This window comes from Hemiscyllium ocellatum, chromosome 4 (genome assembly GCF_020745735.1).
Source record: "Hemiscyllium ocellatum isolate sHemOce1 chromosome 4, sHemOce1.pat.X.cur, whole genome shotgun sequence".
Classification (NCBI taxonomy): domain Eukaryota; kingdom Metazoa; phylum Chordata; class Chondrichthyes; order Orectolobiformes; family Hemiscylliidae; genus Hemiscyllium; species Hemiscyllium ocellatum.
In genome coordinates, this window is record NC_083404.1 from 112,755,950 (window position 1) to 112,779,278 (window position 23,329).

Genomic DNA, 23,329 nt, shown 5'->3' on the forward strand with positions numbered 1-23,329 from the left:
ACCTGAAATGTAAATCTTTACTTGCTGTCTATCAGATTACAGTTGGAGGCAAGTAGTCTCTGGGGATCCTTGACATCATTATTGAAGCTATAATTCACTAAGAAGCTTGTTGGTGTTCACCAGTCATCCCTTAGCAAGCTGATGGGTGCATGATCCTGTTAGCTTTCTTAATGGGAAAGCTGTCAACTGAGTCAACACTTAACACACCCACTCCACACTCAGTCAGAAAATAGGGAAAACTGCAGCTATGCAATTGTGAAGTACAGGAAGAAGCAAATCAGCCCACTGTCCCAATGCCTACAGTTTGAAAGAGTTATTTTATTAATCCCAGTTAATTTCTCATTGGGTTTATAAATAACTATTTAGTATTCATAATATGAATACTACAAAAAATTGTCAAAGCTTTTTATATTGCATTCATTGGGACAATCTACAAGTTATACCAAGATGTACTGGAAGCTGCATATTAATACACACGGCCCTGTTCTTTAAAATAGAAAGAACATATACACTTACTGCACCTGTTTCAATGCAACAAAATTGTTGACAGCAGTTCTCTGGTTCATTTGTCAGGGTAATGCTTTGACTAATCAGAGTCAATGTGCTTAGTTGAAAAATGTAAACAAAGCTTAGCAGTTAACTGGCAGTCATCATTAACTAGTGCATTCTCCATGACAATACTTCAATCAATCAGAGACCATTTTTCAATGAACCAGCATTCTTTCCCAATACAGTATAGTGATGTTTGCTCTTTACAATGGTATTAATGCAAATAGATCAGGCAGGTGCAAGATGAAAAATGTCAAAAAAACTTTTCTCATAAATACTCAAGATCTATGTCATCAGATGGCTATTTGCATCACTTAGTTTTGGGCCCTTCACAAGCTGAAATGACTTGTGAAATGACCCTACACCATTACAATCAACAGAGACATGAGCCTTTCTTATTCCATAAGCTTGTTTTTAATTTTACTCTGAATCAGAGATGTGACAGAACCATGTTTAAACCCAACGGCAAACTTACTCAAGAATGTTCAAAAGCTTTGGAAAGGGGTGAGTGCAGGTGCAGGTGCTGAAAATGCACAGTTAGATAAATGAATCTTATTGTCTCCTGTCTGGTTTGCCTGTTAAAATATTTCTACTTGTGCTTGAGATAAATTGCAAAGTTTCACTTATCGAAAACCATCATCTTTCACTTTGCAGAATGCTCAGGAAATGAGACATGCGACTTTCTGGTGTATTACCACAAAGGGGAGGTATCTCATTGTGAGCTTTACAGTACCTCTGAATCCAACTTGCTTTGCAAAACCTTTGGACAGGTAGGGGAGATGATTTGATCTTCTATCCAAATTATTGATATTTTTACTGAAACTCCTGTGTGACACTTGCTGTAATGAGAATCATCAGAAAGCAGAACCAAGAGAAAAGCCATCATAATGAATCCCACTGTGCAGATACTTCTTCAGAAACTGTGAAGGTCATTTTCAATTCCCTCAAAGACCTTCTCTTTTTTTAAAATGAATTCGAAAGGTCATGGAATGATTGAATTGTCACAGAACATCAGGACGCCATTCAGCCCAGCATCTGTGCCAGTTTTCCACAGCAACTCAGATCATGTCACTTTCCTGCACTTTGAATGCCAATAGTGTAGAACAAAACCAAATTTTGAAAGAGTACACAACTAACCAAGCTTTTGTTTAGGAGACTTTTGAGCTTGTTTAAAAAAAAATTACAGAAGAAAGAATAAGTAGTTCCATAATTCAAGAGTAATTTTCTTCATCTGTGGATGTGAACACTGCTAGCTGGTCAACCTTTACTGCCCGTTCCTAGTTGTTCTTGAGGAGGTGGTGGTGGTGAGCTGTTGTCTTGAACCACTGCGGTCCACATGCTGTAAGTGGACCCACAATATCATGAGGGAGGGAATTCCAGGATTTTGACCCTGCAACAATGAAGGAATTGAGATATATTTCCAAGACATGATGGTGAGTAGCTTGGAGAGGAACATCAGGTGATGTTATTCTCATGTATCTGGCACCCTTGGCCTTCCAGATGGAAGTGGTTGTGGGTTTGGAAGGTGCTGTCTAACATTTTTTATGAGGGACAATATGAGGGAAAATTAAAATAAAAGGTGGGAGATGAACATTGGAAGTGGAATAAAAGAAGTGTCTGGAATTATGCCTGAATAAACTGATAGACTATCCATTCCCTTCAGGAGTGGCTCAATCACATAGATATTGGTGGCGAGAAATTTGTTGACAAAGTGTCATTTCAACTGAATCATGGAAAAGGCTTGAAGATCGTCATCTGGGCTGTGCAAACTGAGACCTGCAGCATTGCCTGACCTCAAATGTTTGGGATAAATCTGTGTAGCACTCTCTCCCTTGACAATATTCATTGGAAAGTGATTTTTTATATGTTCTCAATGTTTTATGAATTTCTCTTTCCCATGGCATGCACCTTGTCTGGCTGGAGCTTTAGGGCTGAATCTCCACTTGGGTGCTACGCAGATGATGCCCTTAATGACTCTTTCTTTGAATGCTTTCAGTATAAATCCCTTGTCAGTTGCTTGTTAGATAACTGTGAGTGGCTAGAGACTCCACCAGAAATAGCAGCCTGAATGAAGTAGGGTATCTACAAAAATGCAGAATTCTTAGAAGATTAGAAGGCCAACTGAATCTACAGAGATAGGGAGGAACAACATGAAGGAGGAATTTAACATTCCTCAGAATTTAAATACTGAGAAACTCAGTATTTAAAATATTAGACAGCAGACATAGTCCATTGACAATTGTTTGTGGTTCTTCATACTTACAGCCATTTATTATCATCTATGTTATTCAATGATGACATCTCATATCCTATTAGTAAATCAGTTTGACAGCTGTTTATTATTCCATCATTCTACTTACAGAGTCAAGGATTTCTGGGGAGTTCATCTACAGTCAAATATGATGGGATTAGTTGCCAGCTCAGGATCAGCAGTAATGGTGATGGAAATCTGAGTGTCTACCGGAAAAAGGGTAAGTGTTATGTGACTTCTATGGAAATGGGCCATCTGTAGATGCGAACACATTTTATTGCATGAGCTCATGGGATTGACATTGAATAGCCTCAGGCTACAAAGCCAACTTTCATTGTAATTCTGCAGCAAAGGAGGAAACATATGTCAGGTACAGTACATTAAAATGTGGGGTGGTCCTTCAAAAGTATAGAGAGTAGGGGAGATTGCATAATAAGAAAATTAGAGCACAAAGAGGGGCCACAAAATATCTTTGGCAGATGGGATAAAGGCCTCTTATAAGTATATTAAGAGTAAGATGATGAGGAGGGAAAAGAGAGGGACCTATTAGAGACCAAAGAGGCAACCTGTGCATGGGGTCAATTGACATGGATGAAGTGTTAAGTGAATATTTCTCATCTGTATTCACATTGTAGTGGGATTGGGATGGTAAGGTTCTAGAACATGTTAAGATTACTAAGAAGGGGGTTTATATGTTTTAATGGGCATACAGGGTGCACAAATCCCCAGGGTCTGATGACATGTATCCCAAGGTGCTTTGAAGGCAAGGGTGGAGATTATTGGGGCTCTGACAGAGATACATAATACCTCACTTGCTGGTTGCTGGAGATTTGGTAAGCTACTGAAATGCACCTGGTACATAGCACTTACTGCTGCCACTGATGGAGGTGATGGAGAGAATGAATGTTGAAGGTTGTGGATGGAGTGTCAATTAGTCAGGCTGCCTAACTTACCCTTTAATTTCATCAACAATAATTTCTATTCTACAATCCTTGATCTTGTTAAATTGCCATATAACTTCAACATTCAGTGAAAGTGGTTCTGGTTATTCTGAGGAAGGATTCTGTGTCTTTGTGATGTTTTCTCCCTTACTCTTTTTCATTTGGATTTTCCAATGCTGTGAACCTCCATGGTGAGCATGTGACTCACATGCAAATATGGACAACTTTCTGTCTTTTGGATGCTTGGCAACAACTAGTTGTTTGTCTAAAGTTCTTTGTGCATGAATGCTTAGAATAATGCGAAAGGTACAATTTGTACTTGAAACATGGGAAATGCTTCTTAGCATCAGCTTTCCCAGTTAGGAACATTTACATTCTTGATGCTAACTTCAAACAAGCAAAACACACTCTTGTCAGGAAACAGAGTGGGAGCAATGTTTCTGTGGTTATGATGGGAATGTTTACTCTAATAACAGAATGTGGACAGAGATAAAATGAAACCTAAAGCTAACTGAAGTGGCTTTTTTATAGTCCAATTATTTTTGGCAGAGAATATTGTAATTGCATGAAGCTGTTTTTTTAAATAATAACCTACCTTCAACACAATGACACACAGTGGTAATATGTTAAGTGAGAACATAAGGTAGAACAAGTAGTGGTGACTGTGAGACTACAAGCTCAACTTTTCAATGTTCTCAATGTTTTATGAATTTCTCTTTCCCATGGCATGCACCTTGTCTGGCTGGAGCTTTAGGGCTGAATCTCCACTTGGGTGCTACGCAGATGATGCCCTTAATGACTCTTTCTTTGAAAGCTTTCAGTATAAATCCCTTGTCAGTTGCTTGTTAGATAACTGTGAGTGGCTAGAGACTCCGCCAGAAGTAGCAGCCTGAATGAAGTAGGGTATCTACAAAATGCTTCTTAGCATCAGCTAAGAAATCAGGGAGATACTCCAGTATTAAGATCTTGCAAAAAATGACAATAACTTTCATTTTCAAACGTTTAATCAAATAAAAGTATTGCATTTGGTCAAAAATTGATACTGACCCAATGTAGGAAATGTTACGCTGTGTTATGAGACACTTGGTTAAGGAGGTAAATTTTAAGGAAGAGTGAACTGGTACAGAGGAGAATAGGATTCAAAAAAGAATTGATACATCAATGATGAAAGGCTTTTGCCTGAAACATCGATTTTCCTGCTCCTCGGATGCTGCCTGACCTGCTGTGCTTTTCCAGCACCACTCTAATCTAGACTCTGGTTTCCAGCATCAGCAGCCCTTGTTTTTACCTAGTTCAAAAAAGAATTCCAGACCTTTGGCATAATACAGTTGTAGTCATGATTGTTGAGCTGAGGCAAATGATCAAATACAAGTAATGTGGATTAGGGCCTGAGTTTTGGAAGGCTGAAGAGACTGGTGAGGCCATGGAAGGACTTGAACACAAGTGAGTAGATTTCACCACTAGTACCAGAACTACTAATATTATGGAGACCCACTTTGCAGTCGAAGAGTACTGGTTAATTTGTTTACAGAGCAAAGTTTGAACTTGGTTTCTTCCCAAATCTGATAACAATGAGTGCTAAAAATGATGTATTGAGTAATTTTGTTGTCATGCCTTTGATTATACCATGAAATGCAGTTAAGTTATTTAGAAATGAGCCATGGAAGATGTGATCAAAAACAATATCAACCACTGCAATGTAAATGTAGGAATGCAGGGTGTTGAATGTAACAATTTGTGAAAACATTACTCTCAAGGCTTTCAGGCCACTAGCAAGAATTCTATCCTGAGAAATTCTATATTTCTTTTTAAGCCTCCTTCCTATTGGAAATAAAAAACTACAGAGAGTATAAGCACAACCCTGATAAGAAGGATTAACAAAAGGAGTAACAAAAAGGAATTCACAGAATGTATATGAGATGGTTTTTCCAGAGCTGCTTGTGGTAGAACCCACTAGGGAACAGACAATTCTGGATTTGGTGATGTGTAATGAGTCAGACCTGATTAGGGAGCGTAAGTTGAAAGAACCCCTAGGAGGCAGTTCCCATAATATGATCGAATTCACCCTGCGGTTTGAGATAGGAGAAGCTGGAATCAAATGTAAGGTAAAGGTAAAAATAAAGACACGAGACAGGAGCTGGCCAGAGTTTATTGGAAGGAAAGCCTAGCAGAGAAAATGGTGGAACAGCAATAGCAAGAGTGTCTTGAGGTAATTCAGAAGCCACAGCAGAAATTCATCCCAAGGGAGAGGAAGCATGCTGAGGGGAGGTGGGGGTGGGGGGTGTTGGGTGGAGTGTTGGGTGGGTACTTGGAATGAGGCAACCATGGCTGACAAGGGAAGTCAGAGACAGCATAAAAGCAGAAGAAGAAGCATACAATGTGATGAAGATTAATTCGAGCTAGGGGATCGGAAAGCCATTAAAATGAGCACACGATGACAGAATGGGGGACGGGGCAGAGGGTTTGGTGGGCTAATGCACAGAATGAAACATGAGAGCTACCTAGGATTAAAAAAGATTTCAAGAGTGCTTTTAGATATCTAAAAGATATAAAACAGCTGAGAGTAGACATTGGATCATTGGAAAATGAGATTAAAGAAGCAATGATAGGGAGTAATGAAATGACAGAGGAACTGAATTGGTTCCTTTCATCAGCATTCACAATGGAAGACATCAGCAGCATTCCAGAAGCTGCTGGGGAAGCTGAAAGTCTGAAAGTGGATAAATCACTGGACCAGATGGATTACACCCCGGAGTCACAGGAATCAGTGTGGGTCTAGAGGACTGGGAAATGGCTAATATGATGCATCTGCTTAAGAAGGGAAGGATACAGGATACTATTGGCAGGTTGGCCTAATTTTGGTTATTGGTAAGATTGTAAAGTCCATTTCCAAGGATAAGATTGTGGAGTACTTGCAAGTTCATGGTGAAGCAGGGCTGAATCAGCCCAGCTTCATCAAGGGGAGGTCATGCCTGATTAATCTGTTAGAATTGTTTGTGGGGGTAATGAGCATGTTATTGTTGTGGTTCTGTTCACCGAGCTGGGAATTTGTGTTGCAGACGTTTTGTCCCCTGTCTAGGTGACATCCTCAGTGCTTGGGAGCCTACTGTGAAGCACTTCTGTGATCTTTCCTCCAGCATTTGTAGTGGTTTGAATCTGCTGCTTCCGGTTGTCAGTTCCAGCTGTACGCTGGAGTGGTTGGTATATTGGGTCCAGGTCGATGTGCTTATTGATTGAATCTGTGGATGAGTGCCATACCTCTAGGAATTCCCTGGCTGTTCTCTGTTTGGCTTGTCCTATAATAGTAGTGTTGTCCCAGTTGAATTCATGCTGCTTGTCATCTGTGTGTGTGGCTACTAAGGATAGCTGGTTGTGTCGTTTCGTGGCTAGTTGGTGTTCATGGATGTGGATCGTTATCTGTCTTCCTGTTTGTCCTATGTAGTGTTTAGTGCAGTCCTTGTATGGGATTTTGTACACTAAATTGGTTTTGCTCATGCTGAATATCAGGTCCTTTGTTCTGGTGAGTTGTTGTCTGAGAGTGGCTGTTGGTTTGTGTGCTGTTATGAGTCCTTGTGGTCGCAGTAGTCTGGCTGCCAGTTCGGAAATGCTCTTGATGTATGGTAGTGTGGCTAGTCCTTTGGGTTGCGGCATGTTCTTGTTCTGTCGTCTTTCCCTTAGGCATCTGTTGATGAAATTGCGCAGGTATCCATTTTTGGTGAATATATTGCATAGGTGTTCTTCTTCCTCTTTTTGCAGTTCTGGTGTACTGCAGTGTGTTGTGACCCTTTTGAATAGTGTCTTGATGCAATTTCTTTTGTGGGTGTTGAGGTGGTTGCTTTCGTAATGAGCATGTTAGACGAAGGAGAGTCAGTGGATTGGATCTATTTGGATTTCCAGAAGGCTTTGACAAGGTATTGCATTGAAGGGTGCTAAATAAGATAAGTTTTAGGTGACTGACTGGCAGAAGACAGAGAATAAGGATTAAGGGGTGTTTTCAGGATGGCAGCTAGTGATTACCAGAGTTCCACATGGCTCAGTTTTGGGACCAGAACTATTCACATTCTTCATTAATGATCTGGTCGAAATAACTGAGGTTATTGTTGCTAAGTTTGCAGATGACACAAAGATAGATGGAGGGGCAGGTCGTCTTGAGGAAGTGGGAGGAGGCTGCAGAAGCAAACTCGATAGGCTGAGTTGCCTAATTCTAATCCTATATTTTATGGTCTTAAGATCTGATGGAAAGAGGAGTTATTGAAGCATCAGTGACTAAATTTAGATGGTCAGCCCTTGCATCTTTCCTGGCTTTCCCTCTGAGGTAATGTCATTGGGCTAGGATCATGCCCTTTGGATGTTGGTTCAAACCCCATGAAGACAGCTGGTAGAACTTAAATTCAATTAATAAAATCTTGAATATAAAGCTGGCCTCAGTAATTGTTACCATGGGACTATGATTAATTTTTGTAAAGGCCCATCTGCTTCACAAACTCCTCTTAAATAAATCTACTGCTTTTACCTGGTTTGGCCTACATGTGACTCCAGATCCATAGCAATGTCTTTGATTCTTAACTGTCTTCTGAATTGGCTTAGCAAGCCATGTGTTTCAATAGAATCACTAGGGTGATTCTCTTGTGATAAGTCTTCTGAAAGAATAAATTAGAAAGAAACATGTAGAACTGATGTCATTGGTAAGGCAAGGCAAGGTTTCCTTCATTTAGGAGAAATGAGAACTGCAGATGCTGGAGATCAGAGCTGAAAATGTGTTGCTGGAAAAGTGCAGCAGGTCAGGCAGCATCCAAGGAACAGGAGATGTGACGTTTCGGGCATAAGCCCTTCTTCAGGAATCCTGAAGAAGGGCTTATGCCCGAAACGTCGAATCTCCTGTTCCTTGGATGCTGCCTGACCTGCTGCGCTTTTCCAGCAACACATTTTCAGCTTCCTTCATTTAGGACCATGTACCAACATTTCAAAAGGGAATAGCAAAAACATATCTCGGCAAAGTTACAAACACTGTTGCACCATGTCTGTGACCAGTGGAGTGCCACAAGGATCAGTGCTGGGTCCTCTACTTTTTCTCATTTACATAAATGATTTGGATGTGAGCATAAGAGATGTAGTTAATAAGTTTGCAGATGACACCAAAATTGGAGGTGTAGTGAAGAAGGTTACCTCAGATTACAACAGGATCTTGACCAGATGGGCCAATGGGCTGAGAAGTGGCAGATGGAGTTTAATTCAGATAAATGTGAGGGGCTGCATTTTGGGAAAGCAAACCTTAGCAGGACTTATACACTTAATGGTAAGGTCCTAGGGAGTGTTGCTGAACACAGAGACCTTGGAGTGCAGGTTCATAGTTCCTTGAAAGTGGAGTCACAGGTAGATAGAATAGTGAAGAAGGCATTTGGTATGCTTTCCTTTATCAGTCAGAGTATTGAGTACAGGACATTGGTTAGGTCACTGTTGGAATATTGCATGCATTTCTGGTCTCCTTCCTATCAGACGGATGTTGTGAAACCTGAAAGGGTTCAGAAAAGATTGAGAAGGATGTTGCCAGGGTTGGAAGATTTGAGCTATAGGGAGAGGCTGAATGGGCTAGTGCTGTTTTCCCTGGAGCGTTGGAGGCTGAGAGGTGACCTTATAGAGGTTTACAAAATTATGAGGGGCATTGATACGGTAAATAGGCAAAGTCTTTTGCCTGGGATGGGTGAGTCCAGAACTAGAGGCCATAGATTTAGCGTGAGAAGGGAGAGATATAAAAGAGACCCAAGGGGCAACTTTTTCACACAGAGGGTGGTACATGTATGGAATGAGCTGCCAGAGGAAGTGGCGGAGGCTGGTACAATTGCAACATTTAAGAGGCATTTGGATGGGTATATGAATAGGAAGGGTTTGGAGGGATATAGGCCTGCTGGCAGGTGGGACTAGATTGGCTTGGGATATCTGGTCGGCATGGACGGGTTGGATCGAAGGGTCTGTTTCCATGCTGTACATCTCTATGACTCTATGACTCTATTTTCAAATATCCAGGGCATAAAAATTGTTCTGAAGCAGGTCTGAAGCTGCTCTAGAAGCAAGCTGTTTGGCATGTGTCTCCCACAACAGAAATGGAGGATCCTCATTTAACAGTGATATTGTCATTTTTTGAGTGAAACAAAGAAAATTTGTTTTAAGTTATCTTCCTAGCTAGCATTTTCCCTCATATCAGCTGATAACGATTATCTTCTTTTAGAGTTTAATTCTCTGACAGATTCTGGAGAGACCAGGTATCAATGACTTCACCTTAGTTTGTACATTTTATATTCTGATCTAGAATTAAATATCTGAAAATCTGGTGTAAACAGATTCATCATTCTTTTCAAAAGAAAATGGAATAAATACTAGAAAGGGGACATTTTTAGGGCTGAGGTGAAGGTAAAGGAATGGGTCTATGTGGATAGTTCAAAGAGTCAATGTATTAGATTAGATTAGATTACTTACAGTGTGGAAACAGGCCCTTCGGCCCAACAAGTCCACACCGACCCGCCGAAGCGCAACCCACCCATACACCTACATTTACCCCTTATCTAACACTACGGATAATTTAGCATGGCCAATTCACCTGACCCGCACATCTTTGAACTGTGGGAGGAAACCGGAGTACCCGGAGGAAACCCACGCAGACACGGGGAGAACGTGCAAACTCCACACAGTCAGTTGCCTGAGTCGGGATGTTTTATCGATGAGTGCTAAATGCACGCGCTCCACACCATTAAATCCTATCTTTCTAAATATGTTCTTCATTTTCTCCAGGTCATGAATTCACGACAACATTCCACAAGATCTTCCTGCGGACAGATTTTCGTAATGTGATTACAGGCGTATACCAGGCAATAGCTTTTTCTGCACGTGGTTCAAGTTTAACAGATGTACATCATTTCTGCAGACAGGCCTGTGGCAAGGAGCAATGCTGTGATGGCTTCATATTGAGCCAGATAATCATTGATGAAGGTACAATAAAATTTTAAAATGAAAGAATTGAGTTTATATCAGACTTAATTACAATTCTCGGAAATATATCAAAATACTTTCCGTGCATTTTTTTTTGATGCGGTTACTAGTGAAATGCATTACAGTGAAAGGAGAGAATGTTTGTGTGAAATAATACATTATCTAAGAAATTGTTTCTGTAATGAGTATGATAATACACAGAAGATATCCAGACTGACATTATCTTAAGAAGAGGGAATCCTCTCTCCAGTATTGTTTCTTACATAGGAAACAGAGTGTATATTGTATACTAGATTATTTGCTGGAGATAACCCAGACTGGTACTACATTACATAGAAGAGATTGCTTGCACTGGGTAATTCATTATATAGGAACTCATTTTTGCACCGTATATTCTGTTGCTTAGGTGAGTGCTACATAATATAGGGCAAGCTTCTGGAGTAGGTAAGCTCCCCATAGATTGTACAATTTTTTTAAAACAGGGAGGTATATGGTCTTATGGTCGTATATACCAGATAACACACTGTCATAGGGATTTCCATATCAGCTCAAGGTGTACTTTAGTTGTTGTCATTTATAATATTTTTAGGAGCTTTGCACAGCATCTAGAGCTACAAATGAATAATTTGAGGTCTTTCACTGTAGAAAGAAATTGAGTTGTGCTAATAAAATGTACATCATGTTTAAGGATTATGGAGAATGTGCTTGGATCTCAGGTCATAGAAGTAACTTGTCTGTATGAGTATGATTCAGCCACAAAAAATTGTGGGAAAAATTCTTAAAATAACAATTGATTTCTTGTATTCTTTTAAACAACATATCTCAAAGAGGCAAAGGATTTTCTCAGTTTAATTTTGTAATGAAATTAATTGAATAAAGGACACATTGAATGTAAAAAAAAGATCTTACTATATTGTCTGAGCATCTCTATATGTTTCACACAATACACTGTGGCAAAGTATTTTCACATCATATGGTTGCCATCTGTGTACAGCAGAGACCCCAAAAAAATGCAATGAGATGGATGGCTCATTAGTTGATGTCTCGGTGAATTACAAACAGAAAATGTTTAAAATACTCAGCATCTGTGTCAAGAGGAACAGAGTTAATATTTCAAGCCACTAACCTTCATTTCTAGATAATGGTTGTTGAAACTAGAATACATGATTTTGTGAAAGAGAAAAATTGACTAAGCGGCTAGGAATTTTTGAGAAAATAAGAAGCAATATGAATATAGTGTAACATGTGGATGTATTGTATATAGATTTCCAGAAAGCATTTGACGAAGTTCCAAATCAAAAATTACTGTGGAAAGTAAGACCTCAATGTGTAGGAGTTATATAATACAAGGGATTGGTTGTTTAACCAAAAATAGGGTGACGTATACACGGGTTACTTTTGGGTTGGCAATTTGTAACTAGTGGCGTGCCTCAGAGATTGATGCTGGCATTCAGTCATTTACAAATTTATATTCATGCCTTGGATGAAGGAACCAAATGTACATCTGATAACTTTGCTGGTAAAATCAAAGTTAGATATGGAAAGTAAGTTGTGAAAATTGCATATGAAGCTTGCAAAGGTATCAGATGGGAGAAGAGAATGGGAAGAAGTTTGGCAGGCAGGCCCAAGGTCCTGTATAACTGCAGTAAAACGTCCGTATCCTGAACTCAAATCCTCTTGTAATGAAGTTCAGTATATTATTTGGCTTCCTAATTATTTGCTGCTCCTGTCTGTCTACTTCATTAATTGGTTTACAAGGATACTAATCCTTTTTTATATCAATATTTCCTAATTTTGTGATGATTTGTAGCTCAGGTTGAGGTTTTGGCTGTAGGTTTGCTCGCTGAGCTTGGAGGTTTATTTCCAGATGTTTCGTTACCTTACTAGGTAACATCTTCAGTGGGCCTCATACGAATGCTGAAAATTCCTGCTTTCTATTTATATGTTTGAGTTTCTTTGGAAGAAAGCCAAATTTTCAGCATTGCTTCGCATGAGGCCCACCGAAGATGTTACCTAATAAGATAACGAAACATCTGGAAATGAACCTCTAAGCTCAACGCAAACCTACATCCAATATTTCCCAATATGTCACTACTTTATGAGATTCTCTTCCTTCCTGTTTTACACATCAAAGTATAGACCTTCTCATTGTAGCCATATAGTTCTGCATCTGTCATTTGTTTGCCCACTTACTCAACTTATCTAAATCACTTCAGAACCTCCTTACAACTCACAATCCGGCTCACATTCAGGTCTTCAGGACAAGGGTCACTGGACCTGAAATGTTAACTTTGTTTTCTTTCCACAGCTGCTGCTAAACGTGCTGTGTTTCTCCAGCAATTTCTGTTTCTATTTGTTTTGTAAAAGGAAGGGTGTTTCGCCAAAGTTGTAGCTCATGCTTGTGAGACTACAAATGGACTGTTGTATACTACTGTGGTCCTCCTTGTTTATTTGATGCACCTGAAGCCGTGCAAAGAATGTTCATTTGGCTGATACTTGGGACTTTAGGAGGTCTATCTTATGAGGAAAGGTTGGCCAGGCTAAACCTGTGTCTATTGGGATTTAGAAAAATGAGAAGTGATATTATTATTGAGAAATTGAAGATCCAAAAGAGGACTTGAGGGTTGGATGTTGGATGTTTCTCCTTGTGGGAGATAGTAGAATGAGAGATAAAAAGTTTCAAACTAAATGAATTATAATGATCTTCTATTTAAGGCAGATGATAAAGAAATATTTCTCTTCGAGGATCACAAGCCTTTGGAACTCTCACAGACAGTGGAGGAGACAGAATAATTGAATGTTTTTAAGGTGGATATGAATAGATTGTTTGCTAATACTGGAGGCATTTAGGAATGTAAATTTATAGCCACTATCAGATCAGGCATACAAAGCAGACTCAAGGGGCTGAGTAACCTCCTCTTAATTCCTGTGTTTTGTACGTTGCTATGCCAATTTGCACTTGGATCTGGCTGGGGTCTTGGATTTTGTTTTGTAAGTAACTAAAGATTTACCAGATAGTTGTCTTTTATTGCCAACTTTATCCATCAAATCGCCAAAGTAACTAGAAATATTGTCCCCCAGTTTGGAAAAGAGTCCAAGAAAAGATTGTTTTTTATTATGCAGAGTTGTTATACTCTGTGGTGTGCTGTTTAAACAATATGAGAAACAGATTCAATTGTAACTTTCAAATTGGATAAATACTTGAAAATGAAAAAGTTGTCAGACTATGAAGAGAGTTCGGGAATTGAAATGAATTAAGTAGCTTTTGAGAAGCTGGTACGGCAATGATGAGCTTAATATTTTCCTTTTATGTTGAGTTTCAACAAATTCATTGAATAATTTTTGTTGTGATTATTTTAAATAAGGAATGTAAAGCTGAATTGAATTCAATATAAGTAGTTTTAATGTATAATAACACATATGCAATTTTAATAATACTACTTTCCAAAAGTGCTATCTGCAGCTATCATAGAGATTACAAATTTTAGTTGTATTGTATTTGAAGCATTAAACTTAGATTTTCTATCAATGTAATCTCTGACTTTCAAAGATGCACCCAAATAGGAATATAGGACTGGTTTGGGCTGAATGGCTTGTTTCCATGTATTCACTTCAATGTATTTTCATTTCTGGGTTAAAGTTAAATTTCCTCATGGTATGATTTGAGGTGACAATGTCACAGAGGTGCTTTCTCAATTGTTGCTTCTCTTTAACACTATCAATTTTGGCCTTTCTTTAACCTTACCTTTTAGTCACCAACTGTTGGTTATTTGGCCAAAACATTGATGCTCTCACTGCCTTCCTCAACTTTACACAATGACACTTTTGCGTATTTCTATTTGTTTTCAGGTACCCTGCTCTGCGGCCTAATGAGTTATCCAGATGTTCTGCTTTGCAACGATAATGACTGGCAGGCAACATCCCTGCTTGAAGGAGAGGGTGTATGTAGAGGTGTGAAATCCAACACGGAGAAGAAAACATTCATGTTCAGCTTTGGAGGCCTGGACTTCACTGGCAGTAAGCAAAATGCTGGCAGGAATTATTAGTGGATAGTGAAATAATAACAGCAGTAATAATTAGAGACATAATAATGGTAGAGGCAGAAACCCTCATAACACTTAAGAAGGACTGAGATGTGCACATGCGATGCCAAGGCATATAAAGCTATGAACCAAGTGCTAGAAAATGGATTCAGAATAGGTAGGTGGTTGTTTTTGACGCATGTAGCTAATCTTTGCTGTGGATCTCTATAACTCTTATGTTTAATAATAATAGAATAATACAATTTAACAAATCCCCAAGACCAGAAGGCTTTAATCCCAATCTTTTAAAAGATGTGAGTCAGATCAATACAAATACCATAATAATAACTTTCAAACGTTCTTTTGATCTAGGAACCATTCCTTTAATTTGGCTATTTGTTAATGTTGCTCTACTATTTATGCACCAACTAGCAGAAAATCTGCTATCTGTAATTAACTAATTAAGTTAGCAGCTTGAAATCTTTCCATTTATTAGAGAAAGCCAATAAGATACTTAGGAAAACGTAGATAGGACAGTGAAGAAGGAGTTTGGTTTGCTTTCTTTCATTGCTCAGAGTATTGAGTACAGGGGTTGGGAGGTCATGTTGTGGCTGTACAGGACATTGGTTAGGCCACTGTTGGAATATTGCATGCAATTCTGGTCTCCTTCCTGTTGGAAAGATCTTGTGAAACTTGAAAGCGTTCAGAAAAGATTTACAAGGATGTTGCCAGGGTTGGAGGATTTGAGCTATAGGGAGAGATTGAACAGGCTGGGGCGGTTTACGCTGGAGCATCAGAAGCTGAGGGGTGACCTTACAGAGGTTTACAAAATTATGAGGAGCATGGATAGGGTAAATAGGCAAAGTTTTTTTCCCTGGGGTCGGTGAGTCCAGAACTTGAGGGCATAGGTTTAGGGTGAGAGGGGAGAGATATAAAAGAGACCCAAGGGGCAACTTTTTCACACAGAGGGTGGTACGTGTATGGAATGAGACACCAGAGGATGTGGTGGAGGCTGATACAATTGCAACATTTAAAAGGCATCTGGATGGGTATATGAATAGGAAGGGTTTGGAGGGATATGGGCTGGGTGCTGGCAGGTGGGACTAGATTGGGTGGGGATATCTGGTCGGCATGGACGAGTTGGACCGAAGGGTCTGTTTCCATGCTGTACATCTCTATGACTCTATGACTCTAAGCTTTCTCAAGTATACATCACAATACTTTTTTTGTACTTGTTAATGGCATGTCGGCATCTCTGGCTGGGTTAGCATTTATTGCGAGGAGAAAGTGAGGACTGCAGATGCTGGAGATCACAAAGAGTGGAAAAGCACAGCAGGTCAGGCAGCATCTGAGGAGCGGGGAATGGAAGTGTCGAGCATTAGCTCTTCATCTGGAATCTTTCCTGTCTTTGACAGCATTTATTGCTCACAGGACAGTTAAGAGTCAGCCATTTTGCCATGAGTTGCATGTAGGCTGGATCATGCAAGGATTTCCTTCCTTAAGGGGTATTAATGAACCACATTAGTTTTTATGATAGTCAATAATGGTTACATAGCTGTCATTTAACTAGTTTTCTAATCCAAATTTTTATTAAATTCATATTTCACCATCTGACCTAGTTGGATTCAAATCCACGTACCCAGGATTACAGGGGTTCAGGATTACAAGTCTAGTGACATTGCTCGGCCTGTTTTCTCTAAAATTTAGAAGGTTAAGGGATAATTTAACTGAAATCTTCAAGATATTAGCAAGAAGAGACAGGGTAGATAAAGATTATCTATTTCCACTGGTTGGGGATTCTAGAATTGGGGGCATAGTCTGAGAATAAGGGCAACACCATCTGGGAGAGATGTTAGGCAGCACTTCTACACATAAAGGGGTCATAGATGTTTGGAACTCTCTTCCACAATTGGCACTGGATTCTTGATCAGATGTTAAATTTAAATCGGAGATAGGTGAATGTTTGTTAAGCAAAGGTATTAAGTGATAGAGGTCAAAGGGAGACAATATGGAGTTCACCCACAAATCAGCTATGATCTCATTGAATTGCAAAACAGGTTTCAAGGGTTGAATGCGTCCTGTTCCTATGTTCCTAAATCATCAGGTGAATAAAATTTCCTCAGAATAAAGCCCAATTTTAAAACAGGAAATTATAATTGAAAATGTTGGGCCATTGTTACCCCAATGCATTTAAGGATGTGAACAAGTAATATGCACAGGTGAGTTGTAAACAACGTGGAGTTTATCCATATGGAGAATTGGTGTTCACCAAGGAAGGACGTTGATGGAATTGACAAACCGGCGATGATATTTTCGGCTGCGATAGAACTGAGATAATGGTGGAAGGAGTCAAAGTGTTTTTTAAATTCACTCATTAATTGTGGGTATCATTGGCTGGGCCAGCATTTATTGCCTATTCCTCATGGGAAGGTGGTGGTGAGATGCTTCCTTGAACTACTGCAAGCCATGTGCTTTAAGTTGACCCACAATGCCATTACGGAGAGAGTTCCAGGATTTTGGATTAGTGGTGCTGGAAGAGCACAGCAGTTCAGGCAGTATCCAAGGAGAAGTAAAATCGACATTTTGGGCAAAAGAATTTAATCAGTTCCAGGATTTTGACAGAGCAACAGTGAAAGAATGATGATATATTTCCAACTCAGGATAGTGAGTAACTTGGAGGGGATCTTGTAGCTGGTGGTGCTCCCACGTACCTTCCACCCTCATCCTTCTAGATGGTAGTCATCATTGATTGGCAAGGTACTGTCTAAAGAATCTTGATGAATTTCTGTGGTGCATTTTGTAGATAGTACATATTGCTGCAATTGAGCGTCAGTGGTGGAGGGAGTGAAAGCTTGTGCATGAAGTGCCAGTCAAGTGGGCTGCTTTGTACTGGTTGTGGTGACGAAACTTCTTGAGTGTTGTTGAAGCTGCACACATCCAGGCAATTGGGAGTATTCCAAAACACTCCTGCCTCCTGTAGAATATTCCATCACACACTCCAGTTGCAGAGATGGACAAAAGAAAATGGTGGATATAGTGTGGTTATAGGATGCAATGTTTTTAACATGAACTACATCCTCCTGATCAAATGGTTTGAAATTAAATTGTATCAGGGATAGGAATTTTTAATTTGAAGCAGAAACAGTTACAGTTAAATTGTAGTCAGTGTAATGAACTGTTTTAGGTTGTATACACGTTGTAATATGGAAGTCAGCAATGTGGGGTACATTGTATAATTCATAGATCAGGCATTTCAAGGTATTGCAACATATGCTTGCTCCAAATTATTAGTTTCATTTATTTTTGCCAAGGAGCAAGGGTGGCCCTTGTTGCAAGGATTTCAATAGGTCATTTAATCCAGTTCAGGAGTCACTAAAGAAAGGTTTATGTCACATTAGTTGAAGAAACAGACACATAGAGGCAACATCCATCAAGAAAACAACCATTAAACTGAGCATGTAACATAGGGTGCTGTCGGCTCTGTGCAGTCAGAACTGAAGAAGATGTTCGAGGAGTCAGAACAAGGTAGCTATATGTTGGAGCCAGGAGCATTCTGGTGACCTGGATGATACCCTGTACCATTAATAATTCAGTGCACCTTTGAGTGAGAGTGAAGGAAACCCACAAACCGAATTTGTTTTCTGCAACTGAGCGAGATTGGAACTCAGGAAACAAAAGCAAGGGCAGTACTGGTTTCTTGAAACTTATTTTGCATGGAAAAGTGGTGCTGCGCTTATGGGTAAGTGCTGGACTGAGTTTCCAGAAGCTAGGAGGTTAAAGGAAGGTGAACGAGAACAAGAGCAGTCAGACAAAATAGCTTTTGAGGGAGTGTTCAGACCAAATTAACAAAATGGAACAATTATAATCCCTGGTGAAGTTTTATTGAGATATGGTGACTCATAGTGTTCCTAATGTCTTGGGGGGATTACTGAGAAATATGTAGGATCTGACTTGATTGCAATTGTTGTTTGACTTGTTCTGTTTGTGTTCAATCACAATTTGTCTTCAGTTAATTTTGGGTTAATAAGTTATAACTATGTTTGTACAATCTAAACCTTTTACAACAATCACTTTTGCATTTTTTTTTAGTAAGATTTATTTGTAATTAACTAGTTATTGTTTGTTGACCAAAGGAATCTGGTTGAATTGTTTCCAGTAATAAGCCAGGCACAGTCTAAAACCTATAAAAGTAGCCACATCTCTACTCTGATAAAATTTTAAATTTGTTATGTGGGAATTGATGTACCCATCTCACTTTATTTAGGCAATCAGTGTACAAAAAGACATGAAACCTTCAAATGAGGTTTTATGTTCTAAGGCTAAAAGTGATTTGGTCCCTATTCGGGCCTCGGTTATACCGAACAGCTTCCTTGCAGCAGGACCAGAATTTACCCGTGTCAATACAGACAATGCCGTAAACCAGTGACCCCCTTCAAAAAATGTAAACAATCTGTGTTAATTTATAATCATAATAAACTCTGTTTAATGTTGAGTAATACTGACTGACATGCAAGTAAAAAAAATGAGAATAAACATCAATAAATTATGTCTTTCCAAAATATGTAGGTCAAATTCATTATTTTTCTAATGAAGAGTCTCCATAGTTTGATAAATTATTATGGCAACTAAGAATTTGCAAAGCTGGATCCTTGCCATTCATTGCAAGAAAGATCATAATTCTCTGTTATGAATCAATTTGATCAATCATTGACCCCTGAGCTCTTCGGCTCTAGGCCAGCAGTTCCTTGTGTATTTTCCAAAATCAGCTGCAGTTTCAATCCTGTCCCTCACTCACAAAGTTGCTAGTATTATCTTACCTAAGATGTTTAACTGAATTCCCTAGGAGAGACTAGGTAACAAAAAAGGGGTTAGCTACTTGGCCTGATGGTATGATTGAGAAATATAATGAATGTAGGAACAAGAGTAGGTCAGACAGCACCTCAATCCTCTTCCACCATTTAATTTGATCACGGTTGATTGATATTTCAACTTCATTTCCCCACTAAGGACAACTCATAGCGTACGTATCAAAGTACAATGCAATTCACTGTATATTGTTGAATAAGCGTAGGCTGAAAATGTTATATATGACCTGGAGGATAAATGAAATTCTGAGGAAGGCAGCAAAGGTTAAACAATTGAGACTTTACTTATTAGAAGTTAGACAAATGAGAGATGATCTCAGTGAAACATATAAGATTCTTGATGGGCTGGATAGGAAAAGTGCTGAGAGGATGCTTCCCCTCATGGAGAAATCTGGAGCTGGAGGGCATAATCCCAGAGTAAAGGGGTGCCAATACTGGGAGTGTTGAGAATCTTTGGAACTCTGCCACAGCCACCAGTGAGGGCAGAGTCCCTTGTGTATATGTATGAAATGAATAGTTTCTTGATTAGTCAGGGACTCAAGGGTTATGTGGAAAACTGAGGAAAGTAAATGTGAGAATGTCGGATATTGAGTGGTAGAACAGAGTCAAGCAAGCCAAATTACTTACTTTTATTTCTTATGGTTTTCATGGTCTTATAGCAGTCAACTGTGTGTCACTGTTTACTGGTTCATGTTAAAGTGAGACCCAAACCTATTCCCTAGATTCTGAAATTTCTAGATTGGAAAACTGGAAATGTAACCAGCTATTCGAGATAGAAGGGAGACAGAGAGCAGGAAGCAATGTACTGTTGAGCTTAACATTTGTCATTGGGAAAATGCTAGAATTCATTATTTATGAGGCCTTAACAAAAGAATGAGGAAATCATAATACTGTCAAGCTGAATCAACACCATTCTATAAAAGGAAAATCATGTTTGACATTTTTTGAAGATGCAGCAAACAGATAACAGAATAACTAAATATAATATACTTGGATTTCCCAGAAATAACACTCAATAAGGTATTACATGGATGGTAACTGCACAAGACAAGAGCTCAAGCAATTGGGACTGATATATTAGGATGGCTAGAAGATTATCTAATGCACAGGAACTAGTGAGTTGGAATAAAATGGATCATTTTCAGGTTAGCAAACTGTAAATAGTGAAGTACCACTGTATTACTGATGCAAAAAGGGAACAACTGCATTATATGATATATTATATATCATATATATAATATGGTGACAAAGGACAAGTAAGAAATCAAACTGTGAGGAGATTTTAAAAAGTTTGCAAAGGGATTAGGTTAAGACAGTGAGCATACAATGGAAGTCAAATGTAATGTTGGAAAATCTAAGATTGTCAATTTTCACAGGATGAATAGAAAAGCAGAATATTGTTGAATTGGAAAAAAAACACTGTGGAATGCTGTGATTCAGAGGGATCTGGGTGCCCTTGTATATGAATTCCAAAAGGCTCAGCATGCAGTTTCTTCAAGTAATATGGGATAAGCAAAAACAAATGAAATGTTTGCCCTCATGGACTCTGAAAATAGGGAAGTCATGATAATAGGCTATGATGAGACTTCATTCTATAAAATTGTGTGCAGTTTCAATTAAGAAGGAGCGGCGCAGGCCTGTACACAATGGTGTTGAGAATGAAAGTATTGAAATCTCTTAGATTCTGAGGGGTTTGACATATTAGATGGTGAGAAGATGTTTACCCTTGTGGGATATTATCGAATGAGGGAGCACACTTCAAAAGAATAGCAATTTCCCATTTAAGGCTAAGATGACTAGGAATTTCTCCATCTATAGAGTTACTAGCCTTTGGAATTATCTACTTCAGAGACTAGTTCATTGAATATAGTCAAAATTGAATTCGACAGACTTTTAATGTACAAAGTGAGTCAAGCACTAGGGGGTCGGTGGGAAACTGAGTCAAAGCTACCATCAGCTTAGCCATGATTTGACTGAATTTCAGAGATGGCTGAATAATCTACTTCTGTTTGAATTTGCTGTGGTTTTATAACATAAATATTTCCCATGCCAAATGCACCAGCATGCTGGGATCAACATTTGCCCATCTGCAACAGACATTGGTTATTCTACACATAGATGTGGAGTGTCAAACATTCTGTCACTGAGTCTTCTTTACATTGCAACTCTAACTGGACTAAACCTGTTTCTCCTGGGACAAAAAAAATGAAAACGTAATTGCTCCTTTTTTTTAATAACAGTCCTGGCCAGTCTCTGTCTTCTTGGTTCAACACCTTGTCACACTTAAATCTTGCAATAGGTGTTTTATAACTATCAGGAAACTGAGTTTCTATTTTTATGAGTTTGAGGTGCCTATGTTGGACTGGAGTGTACAAAGTTAAAAATCACACAACACCAGGTTATAGTCCAACAGGTTTATTTGGAAGCACTAGCTTTTGGAGCACCGCTTCCCATCAGATGGTTGAAGGAGCAGCGCTTCAAAAAGTAGTACTTCCAAATAAACTTTTTGGACTATAACCTGTTGTTGTATGAGATTGAACTTGCTATTTTTAAGCAGACTTACACCATGTCTATTGCCATGTGTTCACTTACAGGAAAATTATGGCCACCATTGGCTTGAAATGTTGGCCACTTAATTTCAATTATTTGTTTCTCAGCCACAAAAATTCCTTAAGCTAAATTTCTCCCTTGGTGAAATCCATTAACAGAAGACTATGTTAGAATATAGTTGAAAAGTATGGTGCTGGAAACGCACAGCAGGCCAGGCAGCATCCGAGGAGCAGGAGAATTGAAAGGTGGAAGGAGGTGAGGGTGAGGGTGATAGGCCGGACAGGGGATGGGGGCGGAGAGTTCGGGAAGAAGATTGCAGGTCAAGAGGGTGGTGCTGAATTCAGGGGTTGGGACTGAGATAAGGTGGGGGGAGAGGAAATGACGAAGCTGGAGAAATCCACATTCATCCCGTGTGGTTGGAGGGTTCCTAGACCCCACCACCAGGGATATATTTCCCTCCCCACCCCTATCAGAGTTCCAGAGAGACTACTCTCTCCACGACTCCCTCATCAGGTCCAAACCCCCATCAACCCAACCTCCACTCCTGGTACCTTCCCCTGGAACTGCAAGAAGTGCAAAACTTGCGCCCACACCTCCCCCCTCACCTCCCTCCAAGGCCCTAATGGATCCTTGCATATCCGTCGCAAATTCATCTGCACCTCCACACACCATTTACTGTATTCACTGCACCCAATGTGGTCTCATCTACATTGGGGAGACAGGCCACATACTTGCGGAATGTTTCAGGGAACACCTCTGGGACACCCGCACCAACCAACCCAACCGTCCATGGCTGAACACTTTAACTCCCCCTCCCACTCCTCCAAGGACATGCAGGTCCTTGGCCTCCTCCATCGCCAGACCCTGGCCACATGACGCCTGGAGGAAGAGCGACTCATCTTCCGCCTAGGAACCCTCCAACCACACAAAATGAATGCAGATTTCTCCAGCTTCATCATTTCCCCTCCCCCCACCTTATCTCAGTCCCAACCCCCAGATTCAGCACTGCCCTCTTGACCTGCAATCTTCTTCCCAACCTCTCCGCACCCACCCCCTCTCAGGCCTATCACCCTCACCTCCTTCTACCTATTGTATTCCCAGTGACCGTCCTCCAAATTCCCCCCTCTACCTTTTATCTCAGCCTGCTTGGCACACCAGCCTCGTTCC

At 39.7% G+C, this 23,329-nt stretch overlaps 1 protein-coding gene across 1 annotated transcript in view; it reads left to right on the top strand.

Annotated features, from left to right (window-relative positions):
* The window catches only part of tg (thyroglobulin), a 370,830-nt gene that overhangs the window by 94,033 nt on the left and 253,468 nt on the right, over positions 1-23,329 (top strand). Inside the window, exons 23-27 of the mRNA XM_060824055.1 lie at positions 1,204-1,319; positions 1,959-1,982; positions 2,912-3,020; positions 10,528-10,725; positions 14,575-14,742. Coding sequence (XP_060680038.1) covers positions 1,204-1,319; positions 1,959-1,982; positions 2,912-3,020; positions 10,528-10,725; positions 14,575-14,742 — 615 coding nt within the window. The remainder of the gene's footprint in view (positions 1-1,203; positions 1,320-1,958; positions 1,983-2,911; positions 3,021-10,527; positions 10,726-14,574; positions 14,743-23,329) is intronic.